Here is a 21,017-nt window from a genome sequence, read left to right on the forward strand (position 1 = left end):
CAATTGCTTGGTGCTTCAAAATTTATTTGATGTATTCTGAGGACTTTCTTCTGCCTTCAGTTACGTGCTTGGCATGTGATAAGCAATCCTTTGCAGATGTCATCAAGCCTCATCTACTTGCAGGGTTTTTCCCTTTCCTATGAATTTCTTCTCAAGCACTTTGTTTTGTTTTATAGGTACGAACTGCAGTAATTCTTGTTAATATTTGTTTCAGTAATATGAAACTTACATCCTGCTTTTCTCATGCTTTTCTATGAACAAACAACTATTATTTTTAAGGGCAAATTGTACTGTTTTGGAAAGCATTTTGAGCAGCATATAAACAGGCAACTCAATTAAAATGATACCTATGTGAACACATGTGATGATCAAGATCATGTGCATGCAAAAACAACTGTGTCACAACTCCCTCTTGGCCAGCTACAACTTCAACACACATTGGTTCTAATAGTTTAAAAGAATCTTTTTAGGCATTCCTTAAAATTAGGATATATATTTATTGCCTCTCTGGTTCCTCACTGACACTTTCCTTCCCACCCCAAACTTCTTTCTTACAGAGTTGGTTATCTTGCCGTTCACCAGTTCTCAAAATTTATTGTCATTCATGGCTCTTCTCACCTAACATTTTGCCTTCACCAAGTACTACTTTATTTCCCTCAAAATCATGCTTCACAGAACCCTCAAGTACTTAAAGTACAAATTAACCATGCAGCCCCTTATGAAAAAGGCCTCAGTGGCTCCCTACTATGAGTATGACCAAGAATATAGTCTCTGAATTCAGAAGACTTGATTTCAAGTCACACTACAAACTTATAATGGTTACAAGATAATTTCCAGGCTCCTTAACATGAACTGTAAAGTCTTCTGTGGCCTTTATCCATCCCTCTAGTCTCATTTCTTGCTTGTACCTTGGGTGATAATTCTCTTCTGTGCCTCTGTCCATGCTGGTCCTCTGCAGAGCTTCCTTGGGTATGCATGCCCACTGGATTCAGTTCGGTGGTCATTTTCTCCCTTGAAACTTCTCTAATTGCCTCTAACTCATACCTTCTGATTTGGTTTGGATACTTCCCCTCTAGGCCTCCATAATGCCCTTGACTTACTGTTCTCACTACACTAACTGCACATTATAATTTTGTTTGTATATGTTTCCACCATATACTAAATTCCCTATAGACAAGAAGTGGTTTTAAAATTTATCTTTTATCACAGTGCCTTGTACATAGAGGATGGCCATTGACTTCTAACAATAACATTTGTAACAGCACCATCTGAAGACTTGTGGAGTTCATATTCCATGTCAATACATTTAAAACAAAACTGACCTTTCTTGCTATTAAACAAAACCCATTTTCTGCTCCTGATGACTAATTTGTTTCTGATAGGAACTACTACTCTCGCAGTCATCTGGGCTAGAAAGTTTTGTTAACTTTGACAAGTTCTTCCTCCCATATAAATTTATTGCTTTAAAAATATTAACTCATATTTTAATTATTTTTAATCTATTATAATTTTACATGTGTTTATGTATGTGTATATATGTATTAGGAACCGTTAACATCACAATATTCAAGAATATGCAATATTAGGTAAAATAGGAAGTTTTTAGGTCCTTATTGGTATCATTCTTCAAATCAATTAAATGTTATTTTATCCTAATTTTCAGGTAAAGAAGATACTCCCTCATTACTCGGTCTCTGTGGGTCTCTAACATCAGTGGCAAGTTACAAATCTTTAACAAGCCTAAAATCTAATGACTATCTTGCAAGTCCTACAACAGAGATGACAAGTCCAGGCCTAACTCCATCCTGAACATTTTTATGTAAAAGCCAAAAAATTTTATGTTGCAAATGTTCTATTTATATAAGTTTGACTGCTGGGAAAACCTTCAGAGTTTTATATTGTTCTGGCACATGACTGGAATTTTATTGCTTACATTAGAGTTCAGTCCACTCCAAGTAAAATTTTGAGTGAAAAAAAAAAAATGATCCTGACATTTTTCATTTTAAAATTCTTATATTTGTCACTGAGGAAGTTTAAAATGAATAGGCTTTAAAAAAAAAAACTTTCAGAGGTCCTCTAAATCAATGATCCATTGCAAATTGTACATATTTATTCAGGTGATTTTCAAATGTTTATATATATCATAATTGCCAGAGACATAGTTCAAGGTTTATTCCAGACTTAAGTATTTTCTTTCACTCTTTTCTGCAGTGATTGAAATTTCTAAAAATGACTTGCCAATTTCACTTTTTTATTAATTTCTTCCTAGGTTCTAATGTTTAAAAGCCTTGTTTTTAATATGAGAATGTCCTCATCTGCAGTTTCATAGTGTCTTCTTTAGTTGTTCTTTAACAATTATCATTTGATATCAACATCTCACTTAATATTTTATAAATTTTATAGGAATGGGCCTTTAGGTAGTTACTAAATTTGTTAGGTTCACAGGGAAAGTATTTTACAGTATTTCAGGCCATTTAGGTAAAATGAATAAACACCTTGTTTTCTCAAAATTTTCTTAAAAGGTTTATCAATTTAAAAATATAATCAAATATGCCACAAAATTGGAAACATTAAAAAATGTAGAACAGATGTCAACAAAAGTTTGATCAGGAAAGATTTCAAGATCAGTTAAGTATTTGAGAAGCTTTTAAATTAGGATCAGGAGGGTAATCACCATACTTAATGTCTGGCAGACAGTGCTGTTTTTTCTCTTGTGTGTGCAACAATGAATTGTATCATGTATGTTTTATAGCTTCTATCATTAGTCATGTCATAATCTCATGTTAATGCTAAAAATCTCTGCACTTCTATGGTTTAAAAATGTTTTCTTTTTAAAAAAATCTGTGAACCATATTTAAATGTTTCTGGAACTATACATTATGTCCCTAAAAATTCCACCATATTGAAAGAGAAAATGTATTAAGTATATTTTCTATAGTAAGTAACATGAGGAAAACATGATCAGTTGTGCCAAAGAAGTTTTATACATTGTTTACATTAAGAGGCTACAATATTTATTGGAGACTTCATGTGCTGTTTTTATTAATAAAACATTACATTCAAACTTAGCAGCTTTGACCTATAGGAAGAACGTTCCTCCTATAGTTTTTATTGAGAGGAGGGAAAGAAGTGCTGAGCTTATCACATTCATTCTTTGTATCAGAAATGTAGGAGTGTGGTGGTTCTCTGCAATCTTTAGAGCTTAGTTCTCATCATTTAAAATTTAAGGTAACAATAACAAGGCTAGTCTCATTTGTAAGAGAGTTCAAACATTATCATTTCACGGACAAAGGATGCCTGAAAGCCCTTAAAATAAGTTTTCTTAGATGTACCAAACTTACTCAGAGCTTTATTCTTTTAGCTTACGGCTTTACTTGTAAAAATGCAAATATTCTTGAAATGGTACCTTTAATATCTTAATTCTGTATACCACATTGGGAGTGCGGTATCCAAAGCAGTTTTTACTCAGCACGGAAGATAAAGCAAGGTATATAAGGAAGACAATGGAAACCTTGGAAGGCGGTAGTGAGAAATTGGTTGAGGGGAACTTCAAATTTTTAGGCTAGCCTTAAGCACTATTGCTGCTTTCCTAAGATCAGAATGTTTAAATGCTTTATCATTCATGGTTAACTCTCAACTTGACATTATCCTTTAATAATTTTAAAAAATCACTTAAAATTTTTCCATACATTTTTATAACACAGTTATTTCAAGATTCCATAACTGATAAGTTTTTTCAGGTTTGTCTAATGTATACAAATAAGTTGTGCATCTTAACGTGCTGCTAAATGCAGATTTAAACATGACACCTGAGGATCATGACTTTTCCTCCTTTCTTGGAGCTCTTGGTATAAAATTCATCTGCTAATGTGAATTCAATTTTCCACAGTTCCTTTCACAGTAGTTACAGAGGTAGTTTGTTAATGTGTGCATGAGGAAACAACTTATGTCTCAATCTTTAGTTTTAGGTGGTGTTTACTGTTCACAGACCCTCCCCAAAATAGAATGCTGAATTACATGCTAATATTTCCATGTGTATTTTGTTGCCTTGATGTATTATACTTGTTGCACGTATATTAAACATTTTGTACCATGAATCTGTAGTCTTATTTTATCCTTGAAGAAAAGTTACTTGATAAATTTTACACGGACTTTTGTTTCAACAGATGTGGTAAATGTATATTACTTAAACACCTAAAATACTAATTTGAAAATGGTTTGAGAAATCCTTATTTCAACTCATCAAATTAAATACATTTTTTAAATAACATGACATGTTTTAGAATACACAGCATCTACCGCAGTGGCACAGTACATAAGTAGTTCTGGCAGTGCCGCTAACTACATTTCCAATCTGATCTCCTCTCACTAAGCATGAACGCTCTTTGTTTGAGCCACTGGGACTACATCCCACTGCCCAATAGAGACACCCACTTGTATATTTAACTGGATCACCTGTCCTAATCTTAGGAGCATTTCCTGAGTACACCATCTCCACCCCCAAGCTTAGTGGAGCTTTTGTATTACTCCCCTTTCACACCTCTATCAATCAATCATAGCTCTGAACTTCCTTAGGGCCAGTGATGATTTTTCATCTCAAGTGCTTTTTATGCTGCTTACCACATAAAAGGTCTCAAGTGATGAATGACAGATTAAAATATAAGAGCAGTAGTTTCTTTTAAAATTCATTTTGGAAAAAAATTCAAAAGTGATAGACTAAATTTTCCCACATCTCTGGAATTTATGCCCCAGAAAAAGGAAAGAATTCAAAGTCATATTATTTCAACACTGTATCCTTTCAAAAGTCAAATGTGTATTATATGAAAAGTAGCAAATGGTACTTGAATAAGACATTGCTTCTTAAAAAATTTTGCACATAAATATGCATGTTAGAAAATTTGCTATTAATAAAATGAAATTTTCCTTTCAGAAACATTACCAAGAACACAATTTCTAAACAAACCCTTCTTGGTTGCTAATTTTTTTTTAACCAAAGTATTAATGCTTATTTTAACCACTTAAGTACAGAGAGAGCTGAAGCTTTCTTTCATCCTCCTTTTTATCCAGATACACTGCAAGTAAAGTATGTTAGAAAAACTATTAGGGAATTAAATTTAAATTATTTTAGTCAAAAATGATAATTTTCTGTAAGTGCAGTCAGTATTGGGGATAGGGTTGAAAAATTTCCTTCTGGTATTTATAAGTGATAGTAAGGTGAAATATGTGACTGCCTTTTGAGAACATAGATCTAAGTCTAAATATTCTCTTTTTCTACCCATCAGTTATCGAAAAGAAGCATGACAAAACCAAATTAAGTTTAATACTGTTAAACAGCAGTGTTCAAGATAAAAGTCCACACATTATATGACTATTTAGCTAGAATTACAGTGATGTTAACTTAAGAAAACAATATTTTAATGAAAATAAAATCACAAATACCTATATTTCTATGGATATGTATGTTGCAAATTTAAATCACAGCATAAAAAAAGGTTAAATTCAAACCTTATATAGCTTATTTCTGGTGAAACATTAACACTTTAATACAAATAAATTCCTCTATCAATACTGTAGATTTGTTACCTAAACATATTACCTATTTTAAGGGAAAAAATGCTTCACGTTCATAAAATACACAAACTACAATAAAGTGTTTTTTCTTATGTATATCCTGAGAAAATCAAATATAAAAAATATAATTTCTTGTCCTGCCATCATATTCTTTTCATTTCATTCCTATAGTGATAAGTTAAATTACTCAGGCATTAGCCTATACTGTAGGGGTCCCCAAACCTGGGGTCTGTGGCCTGTTAGAAACCAGGTCTCATGACAGGAGGTGAGCAACAGGCAAACAAGTGAAGTTTCATCTGTATTTGCAGCTGCTCCCCAGCGCTAGCATCACCGCCTCAGCTCCACCTCAGATCATCAGGCATTAGATTCTCATAGGAGCATCTGTGCCAAAAAGTTTGGGGACTGCTGGCCTACAGTGACCAAAAGCTATTTCTTCAAGGAAATTGCTGCCTGTTTAGTCTCTTGGTCTAATAAACTGTTAGATGTATATCATCATGGAAAATTTTGGAAATATTTTTGACTGATATTGTATTAATATCCAATTAGATAGAACAAAGCAACAGAAGTGACCTAGAGAACACCACAGTGATACATAAATTACAACACAGCTGAAACCTGATGACCTTCCGTGCCAAAAAATTTTTAGGAATCTAAACACAATGTGGTTTTCCACTACACACCCAAGTTTGACTGAAGTGAACATTTAAAGCAACCAGTTCAACCTCCCTCTCTTGCAGAAACAGTAAGTAGTAATACAGGGTCTTTAGTCATCAAAAATAGCAGCATCTACATCACACAAATAATTATATTTTGGTTCATAAAGATAGCCATATCTTTGATTGGAGAAATCCTAATAAATATATGTGAAGACTTCAAACAAAAAATCTAATGCATTTCTGAAGTTTAAATAAGTAATGTAATATTTGGTAAATGTTATTTAAAGACTTCCTCCTATTTATTTTGCTGAAATGCTTAAATATCTATGTACACGATTTAAATGTGTATAAAAGACCTGGCATTTTTCTTTTAGACCCAGTACATAATTCAGCACTTAATTCAATATGTTTTGATGTATCAGACACACTCCCACATAAGATTGTTATGCCACGACGTATAATCGAAACTCAGAAATTACCACTTCCGGTGCTAATTTTTCTTTTCTTTATAAAAATGTTCAATGGTTATAATTTCTGGGATATCCTTTTCAATATCTCAAAAATTAGGATAACAAACTTTATTTTAAAATTAGGATAATGATTTAGAGGCAAAGTACAAATTCCTATTCATTTAAATTATAGGAAAGACAGACATAAAATCATTGTAAAATAATGGTGAAAAAGTTCTTGCCTAAGAGTCTTCATCTTATTATTTGGCCACTGTTATTTTGAGTTGAAACACCGTCACTAATATTTCTGTTTTCGAGCATTTTGTTCCTGGAAAAAAGCCTTTCCAAATTCATATGTACTGATCATAATGGCACAAGCAGGAGCAATTTTAACTAAACGGGGAATTAGGCCTGAAAAGAAAACAGAAAAAACATAAGAACAAATTTTACCTTACTTTTTTAAAATGTAATTTATTTGGTTTTATTCTAAAAATGATCAAATTAAATGAAGTTATATATTAAATATTTGCCATAAACTGCTGTCAAAGAACAAACCAAACTCACTCCCGACCTTCTCACTTTATTCCATGTTACTTTATATAGAAATTTATCTTATTGATAGTAAATCTAATATTTAACATTTTTAAATTTATAGCAAAGATGTTTAGGAGAAAATCATAAATGTGGAATGTTTTCAGTAACTTCCTGCTGAAAGTTAACTTAGGAAGGTGATAGATTTAAAAGTAAAAGTAATCATTTTATTCAATAATTTGGTAAAGCAAATATTTTTACCTGTAAATAGTCCAGAAAACCCATTCTTAACAACAATGTTCTTCATTATATCCCAGGTTGACATATGCAAAGGCACAGAAACTAAATGTTAAAATAAAGAAATGATACTATTACAAAATACCATTTAATTTCTAATACCAATACACATAAAATAGTGTTTATGGCCTTTGGGGGAATATCATTCCATTATAATAATGAGAGATCTGTTTGCCTAAAGAGCTATTTTAAATAGTTCTAATAGCTGGAGTCATTAAAAATTAGAAAAAGATTAAGATTAAAGGTGTATGAGGACTAGGCGGAATCAAGGAATATGCCAAAGGTTTCTCTTGAAGTGATGCTTGTTTCTTAGGCTTGGAAGTGGGTATCCTTTACACTTTTTTTCAAGTCTTAAAAACTTTCATAATGAAAAATTTTAAAGATAAAAAAATATCTTCATCGGGTTTCCAAAGCTAAAGAGAAGCCCTGATAACCATGTTGCATTAAATTTTTATTGCGTACATTAAATTTTTTTTCTTTCTAAAAAGTTCTGAGGAAAATGGCCCAGACTCTCTAGTAAGGTCCAGCTTTATTAAAACCTTTCTGAATAGATGTGCCAGTCTTGAAGTTAGATCAGCTCTGTTTCCTCCAAAAGGCAGATTCATCCTTCAACTAACAGTAACATCTCACTTATTTGCAACCTCTCAAAAGTCCGGAACATAGGGAAAAACTAATTAAAAAAAAAAAAAAAAAGGAAAAATAGATGTCACTAAAGTTCAAAAATAAAGCTTATGAATGAGCTGTTCATATACAAAGTTCACTTACCTTCATTTTACCCAATGATGTTGGCTTAGCCCACAGACTACTAGATGCAATAACATACCTGCTAAGAAGCAGGCAACTACCATGTGAACACCGAGACAGCTGACATGCTGAAGATTTCAGTCTTTGAGATCAGCTAGATGATGGGCAAATACTCCTGTATTACCCTCACTAGCTTCTGAGAGCTGCAAAACCCTACAAATAATTAATGTGTACACTGATGAATCTCTGCGTCATTAAGAAAGATTAAAGGACATGTTATGAAGCATCCCTAGGAAAAAAGGGAAAGATAAGAGACAGATATCTTTCAAAAATGTCTCTTTAGAATTTTGTCACTAAGTGGACTGGGGCTTATAATCTCGTTTCATTTATATAAAATATCAGATTCTCTATGAATATAAACAAGGCCTTATGATTTAAGAAGCTATATTTTCAATATAAATAGTATAATAACTACAGCACCCTAATTGGAAGGATAGTTACTTTAAAACCAAGAACAAAGTATTTATGAATGAAATTTAACTTTCTAAAAAAAGTCAATGATAAAAACATTATATTACAAGTTGGCAACTTTCTACTTTATGTTTAAATTACATTTAACTTTTGGAAACAACTGGTGAAAGAGAAGAAGCCAAATAGCTGGGTATTTCTAATCTTGTAGACCTCAAGCCCCAAATTGGTCCCTATTTCAACAGCAGCGTGAAATTAATGTAAAAGAAAATGGACAGAAAGTTAATAACTGAAGATAAGCCATGACAGAGCGCTAACAGACCCTTAAAATTATCTCCTGCCTAAAGTTCCAACATTAAATAGCTATTTCTAAAGGTAATTAATCAGTAACTTCTTACATTATAAGAACATACTGTTTGATTATTAAATATTTGAAGCATGAACAATAAAATACTCATTTACTATCAAATTTATCAAATCCTAACAACTGTACCTTTCAGATGCACTTGAAGACCCCTGTATATCCCTTTCTGCTGAGTCTTCTTCTCTCCTCAGAGGTAACTACTCTCTTGTCTTTTTTTCTTTTTAATCTTTCTCATGCCATGTGTTTAAACTTTTACTGCATCTGAACACATTTGTAAACTAAACTCTTGCTTTTTCATACTCTTAAACTTTAAATAAATGGTATCATACTGTACTTTTACTCTTGTAATGTGCTTTAGAGTTATCTATGTTGACAATGCAGCTACATTTTATTCGTTTTAAGTGCTGTATGGTATTACTTTATATGGATTAACACAACTTACTCATTTCCCTGTCAAAGGGCATTTAGGTGCTTTCTAACTTTTGGGAATTAAGAATCCTTCAGCAAATATCCTGTAAAAATGAAAGAGTTTCTCTAGGATACATATCTAGGAGTGGAATTGTCTGTTCAAAAGTATTTCTTGATATTGCCAAATTATTTCCCAAACAGTTCTTCCAAATTTATAGTCCCGCCTGCACAGCATGGAAGTTCCCACAGCTCCACATCCTCCTCAACAATCTAGAGCATATAATGTCCTCTGCCGTTCTGGTTGGCATTTTCCTCATTAATATTAAGGTTGAGCATTTTTTAGAAGTTTATTTGCCAAGTATAATGATTTTTAAAAATGATTTTTTAAAATTTCTGTTGAAGTATCTTAAAATACTGAATATGTTCAGAGAAAAAGTTAACCTGTGGAAAACAGGCGAATCAGAACCAGGTTTAAAAAGCTGAAACAGAAGATTAAATTTTAAGAAATTAAATATGAAGAATGCACTCATAAATGAGGTTAAAGTTTCCTATATTGTAGGATCTGGCACTTACGACATCCTAATGTGCTTCTCCTCCACTAGCTTATGGGCTCTTTGAAGACTTAAGATGCTTCTACCTCATTTATCTGTATACACCAGGATGGTACCCAACACCAAGTAGGCATTTAATCACAGTCGACTAATGAAGAATGGGAGAAGTGGTTTAAGTGCATTGATACAGAGATCCTATTCATGAATGGAACTGATCATCATTCTATAGGTATTTTCTTTTTTTTTTCAGGGAAATAAAGGATTTGGTATAGCTGAGATCTGGAATGGAGGAAGATGCTTCTGATTTACTTCTTTCATGGGGACAAGAAATGTACAATGAAAATGAGAAAAAATATGGGCTTATATTACTCAAATCAGAAGTGTAGTTTTCAACAGAAACATATTTTGCTAAATATAAATTGTTCATAGCTGAAGCAGAATAACAAGTAAAAGTGACCAACAATAATTATGGAAAATTAAGACCCCAGGCTTATTTAAAGGTTTCTCCTTTTGGGTTTAAATGGAGAAAAAAAAAATGATAGGTAAGAGTGAGAGCTAATGAAAGAAGATGCCTCCCTGGTGCCAGTCTCAATGAGGATGTACACTCAATCACCTAGAATACATTTTCAAAATACACAAGCTGGAGCCCCACTTTAGATTAAATATGAGTCTACTGAGGGTAGACTCGGCCTTTGGTGTAGTGGGAAAAGCACCCCAGGTGACTCCAATGATTATCTACCTAGGTAAGTGGATCTCCAACTTTAGTGTGCAGAAGAAATTTACCTGTAGAGATTCCTACCTTGTCCCTCATTGTCACAATGGCCATTACCATGACCACCATGATGATGATGATGACAATGACACCACCACCACTACTACCAGTCATCAATCATCTATGATAAGTTACACCAAAGAGAGTATTTCTACTACTTTCAATAGTTCACTTATCAGAGGAACAGAAATTCAGATGAGTTGGATGGAAAAATTAAACAAAAGAATTCTGAACTCCCAAGGGAGAAGAGATAGGGCTTAGGCTCATACCTAAAACAGTTATGTTGGAGAACCCTGATAATAAACTTTGATTACCTCTCAGGATTTAGTTCACTTCTAATATTGGAGTTGACTAGGACTTTTGTTAGTCAAGGTAAAAAAGTTGTTACTAATATCAATCAGACTTATTTTCAGAGGTGTGTTATCAATGTTTCTTTCAACGTGAGAATATCTATTTTATTTTGTATGCCATATATTATAATGGTGGGTTAGAACAGTTTATTTACATTATAATAAGCTAATCACAAGGCTTACATAACACAATTTTGTAATAAATAATTACCAAGGGGTTCACTATATACTTTCTACAGATAATAATAACCGAAGGGAACTAATATATGCAACTAAGAGTACACTTTAATTCTAGAAGTAATTACAGGTTATAAAGAAGTAAAAATAGATAATAGGTAGAAAAAAAAACCCACCATAAAAACAAAAGGTAAAAAATAATCAGGAAAGAATAAATAATTCTACACATATTAATAAAACAAAATACACGAAGAGAAAAAGATTTCAGTAATTTACTATACTTCACTCTAATTTGTCTAGATTTGGGGAAAAAAACATATAATGTAACCTATACAGGAGATAAGGGATTTAACTGCTGGCAGGCAAACTACATAGACTAAGATTTCTTAAATTTTTGTTTGGTTTTAGGGTATTTTTTTCTGAGTTTTTCATTCTAACAGTGTATTAGTTTCAGTTAGAGTCAGGCAGAGGAAAAAAAAATCTTATCCTTATTTTAAATATTCCTAACAGTATCTGGAAAGAAAAACAAAAATTTTCATAACAGCTTGAAAATGTTTTAAATTAATTTAACTTACTTTTATGACTTTCATACATCCAGAGTTGTGTCTGCTTTTGTGTTTTTACCACATCAAATGGTAAAGTTGCAACAGCTGCAAACTACCAAAAAAAAATGATTAATTTAAATCTACCTTTAAATTTTTCCCCAAATATTTTTACATTCTTCCAATTAGCACATTAATCGGGATAATACTGAAAATCATAACTAAACTGAAAGTTAAAATAAAACCAGATATATTTAAAAAGAAACTTTTATTAAAGAAAACAGATACACATCTTATGTATTTCTCCCAAAATTCACAAGTAAAATAATCTCAAAAAAGTTCCCGTACTTTTGTGAGGTCACACAACTACTAGTGCCAGAGTCAGAATTCCAACTAGACCTCTCTGACTCCAAAACCAGTTTCCACAGTATGATTCTCCTGTGTGTTCTATTATTCCTTTATGGAAGGTATAATACGATACATATTTTAAAATAGGGATTCTCAAATATCAAGCCCTTAAATTTTTCTAACAAATGTTTAAGAAAATTATAGGATAAAAAATTAAATGTAAATAAAATGCACTTTGAACTTTTAGTTCTATGTACCCTTTGTATGGGTTTCAATGTATTTATCAAATAGTTACAACAGTTCACAAATAACATTTCTGAAAACTTAACTTAAAATGAAATCAACAATTATTTTCATAACAAAATTAAGCAAAGAAGTTTTTTTAAAAAATTAAATTCCTTTAAGAATGTCTCATAATATTTGATATCACAGCCATGTGTAATAAAACCTAGCCTTTTGGGTTTTTTTTGCTCCCTAACTCACATTTGGCTAATCTGCTCATAAATGACCCTTAAAATTACTTATATTTTATTTCGCCCCAATAATTTTGACTTAAATTCTTGAAATAAAATCAGTTTCAAAGATTTCAAGATAAAATCAATTATTGTTCCTCCATCTCCAAAATGTAACAGGTAATAGCAAAAGGTAGTAATAAGGTAATATAAGGCTCTTTAACACTCTAAAATGATGCAGTTTAGGCTACCCAGGACACTGTCACACTGACATGCCTTTTTTTTGCGGAGACAAATTTTTATTTGAATACAGTCAAAAGGCAGCAGTATTTTTTAGATCATTAAAATTTTTTTTAAATAAATTTTCTCTTAAAAAGTACTATTAAAATAGAAAAACTTTTCCTTCATTATTACTAGAAAGCTGCTAAGATTTTAAAGTCATTATTCAAATTGTTTTTAGACATGACATTTATTTTCAAGTATTGAATTGGTGCTGTAATTCTAATTATTATGAATTTCTAAAAATACACAGTATTGGTTCTTCATTCATGTTGGATTAAGAGATAAATTAAATAAAATTAAGTTACCTTTAATCACTTCACAAATAAGATGGATAATGAAAAGATTTTGCTGGCATTGTAACTATTGAAATTGCTTTTAAAAAAGTAACTGCTTTTTTGCTTCAAAAGGCTTACAACCTACTACACTTAATTTTAAAGATCTCAGACCTATGAATATTCACAGCTAAGTTTTCAACTCAATACAGAGGCTTTCTTATCTGATAACAATTATTCCAGATCTCCATCATCTCACTGTGCTCTTTCACTCTTAATTTGGCTACAGTATGTTAGCACCTCACTCTAAGTCAGCATAAATTCATTTGTAAGTATGTTGGAATAAGAAAATTCTTTGTGACCAAGATCATGGTGATATGAATCTGCATAAAGGAAATCCACTATATTGAGTTGAAAACTTAGGTATGAATATTTTCATTATTTGGAGGGGTGGGACAAGGTAAACTCTCTACTACCCAAAAATGGTCATTTGAGATTCCTACCTTCTACATGCAATTTTTGTTAAAATTCTTTTAAGAATTATTTAGCCAAAATATTCCCAAAGAAACAGGAATTAGCAGCAGAGGATGAATTCCTTCTATTCAATCCAATTATACACAGGAGAAGATACTCTGTTAAACATTACCTAACCAGACCTACTGACATTTAATGAGCAAATTGCCAAACACTTTGTAAATAAGAAAACACTATTTAAACTACTATTATCAAAAATCTAGTTATCTAACAGGTCCAAAAGTTGTTCAGAAATATAATAATGTATTTTTAACATAATAAAAACATAGTCACAAAGTGCATTTTAAAATATTTGAATGGCTAATAATCTATTTCCTCAATATAGGATAGTAAATAGAACATTTTTAAAGCAGTGCAGCCCAAAAGTGCTCTCAACAGATATGAAATGCTATATTATATGTTGTTCTGCTTTAATAAGATTATCATTATTCTGGCTTATTAAAAGAACAAACTTACAGAACCAGACAATGCCCCTGAAGTAAAGTTGATCATAAATGTAGGTTCATATAAACCAGATTTCTCACAGAACCATTTCTTTAAAACTTCATAGTTATACCAGTACATTGCTATAAAAAGAGAATGAAAACATATTTAGAAATGAAATGCAGACTTTAAAATTTTTTGAGGTTATATATTAAAGGAAAAGAGAAATTCTGACCTTTATACACTTGCTTTCTGTTCAGACACATACTAGGTGAGATTTTTTTTAAAAAGCAACTAAATTCTCAGTAATATTCTAGCAGTCTTATAAAACTAGGCATTAGTGAAGTTTGTATTTTAATTCCAAAACCTGACAAAGACAGTAAGAGAGAGGAAAAGTATAGGCAAATCTCATTCATGAACATAGGTGTAAAATCCTACAAAAATTAAATAAAACTGAAGACAAAGTGTTTCATAAAAGATCAAACACTATGACTAAATTGGGTTATCCAAGGAATGCAAAGGTAATGTAAATATAATAAGCCTGACAGAACCACCGGATCATCTAAAATGATGGAAAAGCAATTCATTGAACATACTTTTATTTAGAGCAAAGAAATTTCTTGGAAAACTAGGATTAAAAGAAAACTTTAACTTGATAAAGGATAAGCATCGAGAACCTATACCAAAAAATAATAGTGAAACAACAGAACTATTTCCTTGAAAATGAGGAAAATAATAGAGATGCAACATCATCACTGCTACTATTCAAAGCTGTCCTAGGCAGCACAATAAGATAGAAAAAAATAAAAGCTATAATAATTAAAAATGAAGAAACATATTATCTATACAGAAAACCCCAAAGATGTGCAGACAAATTAGAATTTACAAGAATTTTAAAAGTAGCTTTATTTAAGCAAGCAGACAAAAATCGGTTGTAACACCAGTCTCAAAGATTTAGAAAACATTTTTTCAAAAATAGAGATTTTAAAATAATTACAAGAATTAGGAATGAGTAGGTATACCTATAAATAAATCTTAAAAAAAAAAGTTGTATATAATCTTTATGAAGAAATTTTTAAATCTTTACTAAAACACTTTAGAATTATGTAATAAAGAAATGTAAAATTCTTAGGGGGAAAAAATAAGGCAACATCAAGATTTTTTACTAATGCACTAGTAATTTAGATAATACTGTGGTAATAGCACAGGGTTAGACAAATTAGGCAGTGAAACAGATCCATGCATACAAGAAAACTTGATGTGACAATGCAAATCACTGAAGAAAGTATAGTTATTCAATAAACGATGCTGGGATAACTATCCATTCACGGCAAGAAAGGATAGGAATGCAACTGAATACTTATTTCAGTCCATAACCCCAAGTCAGTCATGGATAAATGAATGGCCAATGAAACAGTGCCCAGTCTCGTTAGTAATCATAAAAATTAAAGTGAGAAAGCCACTTGAAATTACTAGATAAACTGTGACAATAAGAGTGCTGGTGAGGCTATGAAATGAAGCAGCAAGAAGCTGGTAGGCGTGTAGATCCACACAATCACTTCAGAAAAGATTTTGATATTATCTAATAAAATTTTAAATGTATATATTTATGTGAACCAGCAAATCTAATACCTGAGAAATTCTTGTACATGTACACTATGTGACTTAAAAAATTTTAACAACCGTATTCTTAATTTGTGAACTCATACATAAACAAGGATAAAAAAGAAGAAAATAGTTACACATAAAAATAAGTCTAAATCTTAAGAAGATTGTTTAGTAAAATAAGCTCGAAAATCAACAAAACTAAATCATTTACTATTTAGCAATAATGCATATATGATAAGCTATTTTTAAAAATAAATGATAAAGAAAAATTCAGTATAGTGGTTACCACTGGCACTGTGACAGTGGAGGATATATGTGGTTTTATGATTTAAAAAACTGCTACATTCTAGTTCATATACTGAAGTGGTGACTTCGCAGGTATTCATTTTATTAATATTCATCATTATTTACGTTACTTTTTCTGCATCAAAAAATAAAATAAAAAATACACTTGGCCTAGGAAACTATTACTGTATTTCTGAACAGAATAACTGAACACAAAATGTTGAAGAAAAATACTAATGAAAAGGAAAAGATGCACAGCGATGTAAATTTGAGCGCACAAGAAAAGGACTAACTCAAAAGAAAAAAAAGATGAACCTTAATACTACTGAGGTATGCACATTCTACAAGTTATTTATTAGTTTTTTATACTTCTTTTTCATGATTTCCACCCTTTTCCTAATTCAATGTTTAGCACAATCTCCTATCTGATTTATAACAGTCTTGTTTACATGACACTCATTGGGTGGGAGAGATTTTTATCTTTAATAACTGAAAAAAAGTAGAAGTCATTTAATTTACAGGTGGCCTTAAATGTATTTTATGATATTCTGATTTGTAATAGTTTACATACCTTACTTATTATGACTTCTTTAGAATAATGTTAAGGATAGTTTATATCATCTAAATATAAATACACACCAATTAATGTTTAAAAAGAAATTAAACAAGGGATAAAAGAAAACCTGGCTTAAATTAGAAATTATTCATTCAGTTAAGACTCATAAAGCTCTGAGAGCCCAACACTGAACTAAAAGTTTATGGTTACTAAAGAAGATAGCTTACCTTTAGCCTTAATGAATTTAAAATTTAGTTGATTTAAAAGTAATATATAAATAAGACAAAGCTACCTAAAATTCAGCAGACACTAATAAGATAAAATCCTACCTGAGAATGGTACATCTCTAAGAACAGTGGGAGTCCAGCCCCTCCAAAGGGAAAGCCAACCATCTTCAGATACTCTCTTGCTGACATATTGATGCAGTTCGTTGTAAGAAAACTTCTCAGATTGCATCTTGGTTCTAATCAATTCTAACGGACTTATCACAGTTACTGCACCAACTAATACAAACAAGCAAATACAAAAAAACAAAAATGAAGCCATGTACTATGCAAATACACATGCAAAATTTCTATCTCATGCATTTTATATTTTAAGTTTCTATTCTAAAATGTCTGCTAATTTTGAAATTAAATAGCAAATGATGCTAACATATTGGTGAAGATTTTCTTCCTTGATAAAGGTATTTTTTAAAAATCTTCTTTCATATACCTCACTCTTTCTGGTTTCAATTACTTCAAGGGCAGTTCCAGAAATATTATGCATTAACTAGGACTACAACAAAAACCTCACTCCAATAGCAAAGAGAAAACTGTCTTTCTACATAGAGCATATTTTCTTATAATTAAACCCTGAATCTCAAAGTCTATAAGAAAAATGATCAGGACTTTGGCATCAATTTGACATCAATCTGATGTTGTTCTACAATCTAGAATCTAAAGTCTAAAATCATTCTAAAATCTCTGTCCAAGATTCTGCAGGTATGGACTGATCCTATTTCATTCTGATGGCAATTAATATAGCAAATGACTTCTAGAGTGAAAACATTAATGAGTTAATACAAACTACAAATGCAGTATATATATTACGACTTTATATTTTATATAAATTCTATGAATGTCAAAATTCTAAAAGCTTTAAACACAAATCACAATGAAAATATGATTTATTACTTACATCTGGCCACAATTCCAGCAACAATTGGTATGCGGCTTTCATTTTCTCCTAATTTAGATCTCAGAAGAGCAGTTAATTGATCATAGCAGGTAAAGTAAATAACTGTAGCAGGAACTGCCATTACTCTGTTAGAAAGACACACACACAAAAAGATTTGTGCATAATAAGGCTTAAGTACATTATTAAATACAAGCTAAAATCCTTATATTTTGTAAAGAAGAAAACCACAGCAAATCAGCCTATGAGATAAATTTTTCTTTTATTTAAAAATTATTAGTGTTTAACTTAGTAGACCACAACTAAATGTAAAATAGGTACCTGACCTCCAGGAAGTTTCATTCTAGTTGTGAAAATAGGTTACAGAGCATCCAGTCAAGTCATAAACAGAAAAAGACAAATGAGGACACTTCTCTGTCTCCTAGATTTACTCTGTCTCTTTCTGGTCTCCCAAATTTTCCTTCCCAATTATATTTACCATAACATAAAAATCACTTAAGTAAAAAGTACAAGAGCAATTGTAAAATATTTTTAAACTATGAACCATATATCATACCTGCTTATAACTGGAAACAAATTAGAATTAATGTCATCAAAATTATATATGAGTATTGAGGAAATTTCAATACTGTGACATGTTTGAAAAATGACATATTTTCAAATGAAAATGTCAACAAGGAATTATTCATTAAACATAAAATTGTAGACACTGTCATGTCATAAATATTAATGCAACAAGAAACCAGTCTATGTTTAAGGACTAACTAAAGGACATTCATAGACCATACTGTGGAATGCCTAATATTAGAGTGAAGTTTGATTACCGAATTTAGAAATAGGATTGACTGCTGGTCTTGGATCTGCTTCTAACTTTATAACCTTAGCACTGTTTAAAATATATGCTTAAAAGTTGACTAATTTATTCCATAAAAAGATAAATTAGAAAGAAAGGTATTAGCTGGGATTTTACATTCAGCCTTACTAGTTTATCACAGTAATTCATATAATAGCTAGTTAGTAGAGAATTAAAATTATCTGGAAAAGGGAAAGTATAGTTATTACAATATCGCATTATTTTAGTAAAATAAACAAAAAATTGAACAAACACCAAATCCTTAATTTCTGAATGTGAAAATAAAATACAACACTGCAGGCCTGGTTTCTCAAAACTCCTATATGTTCAGGAGGGCATATCTGCATGCCTGCCCTTTGGCCAACTCCAAGAAATTTAACTCTTGGAATAGTCCCTATTACAATGTGGTTTTTTGTTTTGTTTTTGTTTTTGTTTTGGTATGTCTGAAGCATTAAACCAATTTGTCTAGATTGATTTGTGCAAATGATGTGATTATTGTAAACATCTATTTTTATTTTAAGGATCTGGAGTTTTGGTAATCAGAGCTAGTCACAAAGACAGGATGTGCCTATGCCAAAACCCCCAATAAGAGCCCCAGACTCTAAAATTCAAGTGTGCTTTAAGGTAGAAATACTTTGCACATGCTGCTATAGCTCCGTACTGCAAGAATAAGAATATCCTGTGCAATGTCATGAGGGGAGACTCTGAAGCCTATTGTTTGATCAACTTCTCATGTGTCTTTTTCCCTTACTGATTATGCTTTGTATCTTTTTGCAGTGATAAAGCACAGATATGAGTATAACCTTCTTTAGGTTCTGTGAGTCCTAACAAGTCATCAGATGCATGGGTGGTTGTGGGACTCATAAAAAAAATGCTTTCGAAAATAAGAAAGTTCGAATATCAAAAATGCACAATTTTGTCTAATCATGTCGATTATAAAAACAGCCACTATTGTTTAGTAAGAAAAATATTAAATTTCAACTTACAAGGTAGGGGGAAGGCCACTCCACAGGGATTTAATGCCCTCATTTCGAATGATTTTCCAAAAGGCATCCTAAAATTATAATAGAAAAATGTAGTCATAATATATCCCTGAACCTGATATACAAAAACTTTATACTAATGAGTGGTAATTTGATTCTCTCAAGTGGTTGTTTCTAAAATTTAGGCTTTTCAGATTTATGTAGATATATATATATATTTTTTTTTTTAAAAAAGGAATTTTCTCAACTTTCAAACACAAGTAAAGTATTACTGCGTGATACTTTCTGCTTATAGAATAAAATCTATATTACTTGGCTTTGGATTGTCCTACTTAGTTTAGGGCTAAGAAACCAAATTTTTCAAAGAATATTATAAAAAGAAAGCAGAGAACTGGTCATATTAACTCTCCCCACCAATTATGAAATCTGAGAAAACATCACTGGAACACAATATTTGAAATCTCTGAAGAAGAACCAAAAGCAGACAGAAACTAAATGGAAGTCTGCCATTAAAAGACAAAGTACAATGAGTGAGATTTGCAAATTTGCAGTTTTTTGCCTGTGAGAGTGGCAAAAAGCCTATTTGCTTGAGATGGCACACACAAAGTCCAAACTGGAAGAATATACAGAAAGTTAGGTGGGAAATTATGGAAAAGAAGGCACTACAAAGGGCATAAGCCCCCAAATTTGCATACTCTATCTGCCACAAAACGTGGCTCAATACAAATTATGCGAAAACACTGTCCTGCACCACCACTCTCCTCCCAGCGGAGCAGGAGACTGGAGTTTGAATCCAGCTAAAATTAACTGCCTTCTAGAACAAAACTGATTCTTCGGAAACATGTAAAAGAATCCAGTCATTATAATAAGTGTTCATAATGTCCATTATCCAATTAAAATTCATTAGACACAAAAAGAAACAAGAAAATGTGCTCACACTCAAAGAAAAAGCAGTCAATAGAAACCAACACTGAGATGATTCAGATGATACAATTAGCAGAAGCACTCTAAAGAAGCCATTATAAATATTTTCAAGAACTCAGAAGATGATATATGCATAATAAACAAATTTAGAATTTCAGAAAGAAATAGTTACTATAAAAAACAGCCAAATAAAAATTCTAAATCTGAAATGAAAAATTTACTAAGGGGGCTTCACAGCAGAATAGATAGCAAATGAAGAATCACCAGACTGAAAGACAGATCTTATTCGATCTGGAGAAGATACAGAAAAAGAATGAAAAATGAATAGGAGCTCAGGGGCCCAAGGGAAAACATCAAGTAGTATAACAGGTTTATTTGCAGCCACAGATGAAAGGAGCAAGAATGGTACAGGAAATTACCTAATGAAATGATAGCAAAAAA

General features: G+C 31.5%; 2 protein-coding genes across 10 annotated transcripts in view; one reads left to right on the plus strand and one right to left on the minus strand.

Annotated features, from left to right (window-relative positions):
- RUNDC3B (RUN domain containing 3B) overlaps positions 1 to 4,089 on the plus strand; it is a 121,894-nt gene extending 117,805 nt beyond the window's left edge. For all 4 annotated transcript variants that reach the window (XM_016148004.2, XM_016148001.2, XM_016148003.2 and 1 more), the window contains one exon: positions 1,664 to 4,089. In XM_016148004.2, the coding sequence (XP_016003490.1) occupies positions 1,664 to 1,809 (146 nt within the window). In that variant the 3' untranslated portion in view covers positions 1,810 to 4,089. The remainder of the gene's footprint in view (positions 1 to 1,663) is intronic.
- A 1,213-nt stretch (positions 4,090 to 5,302) lies between these two features.
- Positions 5,303 to 21,017, minus strand: part of SLC25A40 (solute carrier family 25 member 40) — a 45,775-nt gene continuing 30,060 nt past the window's right edge. For 2 of the 6 annotated variants that reach the window (XM_016148005.2, XM_016148006.2), the window contains exons 6-12: positions 19,656 to 19,723; positions 17,820 to 17,944; positions 16,970 to 17,143; positions 14,225 to 14,334; positions 11,914 to 11,995; positions 7,469 to 7,549; positions 5,303 to 7,087 (exon numbers count right to left, since the gene is read on the minus strand). In XM_016148005.2, the coding sequence (XP_016003491.2) occupies positions 6,975 to 7,087; positions 7,469 to 7,549; positions 11,914 to 11,995; positions 14,225 to 14,334; positions 16,970 to 17,143; positions 17,820 to 17,944; positions 19,656 to 19,723 (753 nt within the window). In that variant the 3' untranslated portion in view covers positions 5,303 to 6,974. The other 4 variants (XM_016148010.2, XM_016148008.2, XM_036230314.1 and 1 more) reach the window with 4 other exon arrangements.

Source organism: Rousettus aegyptiacus, unplaced genomic scaffold (assembly GCF_014176215.1).
Source record: "Rousettus aegyptiacus isolate mRouAeg1 unplaced genomic scaffold, mRouAeg1.p scaffold_m13_p_13, whole genome shotgun sequence".
NCBI lineage: Eukaryota > Metazoa > Chordata > Mammalia > Chiroptera > Pteropodidae > Rousettus > Rousettus aegyptiacus.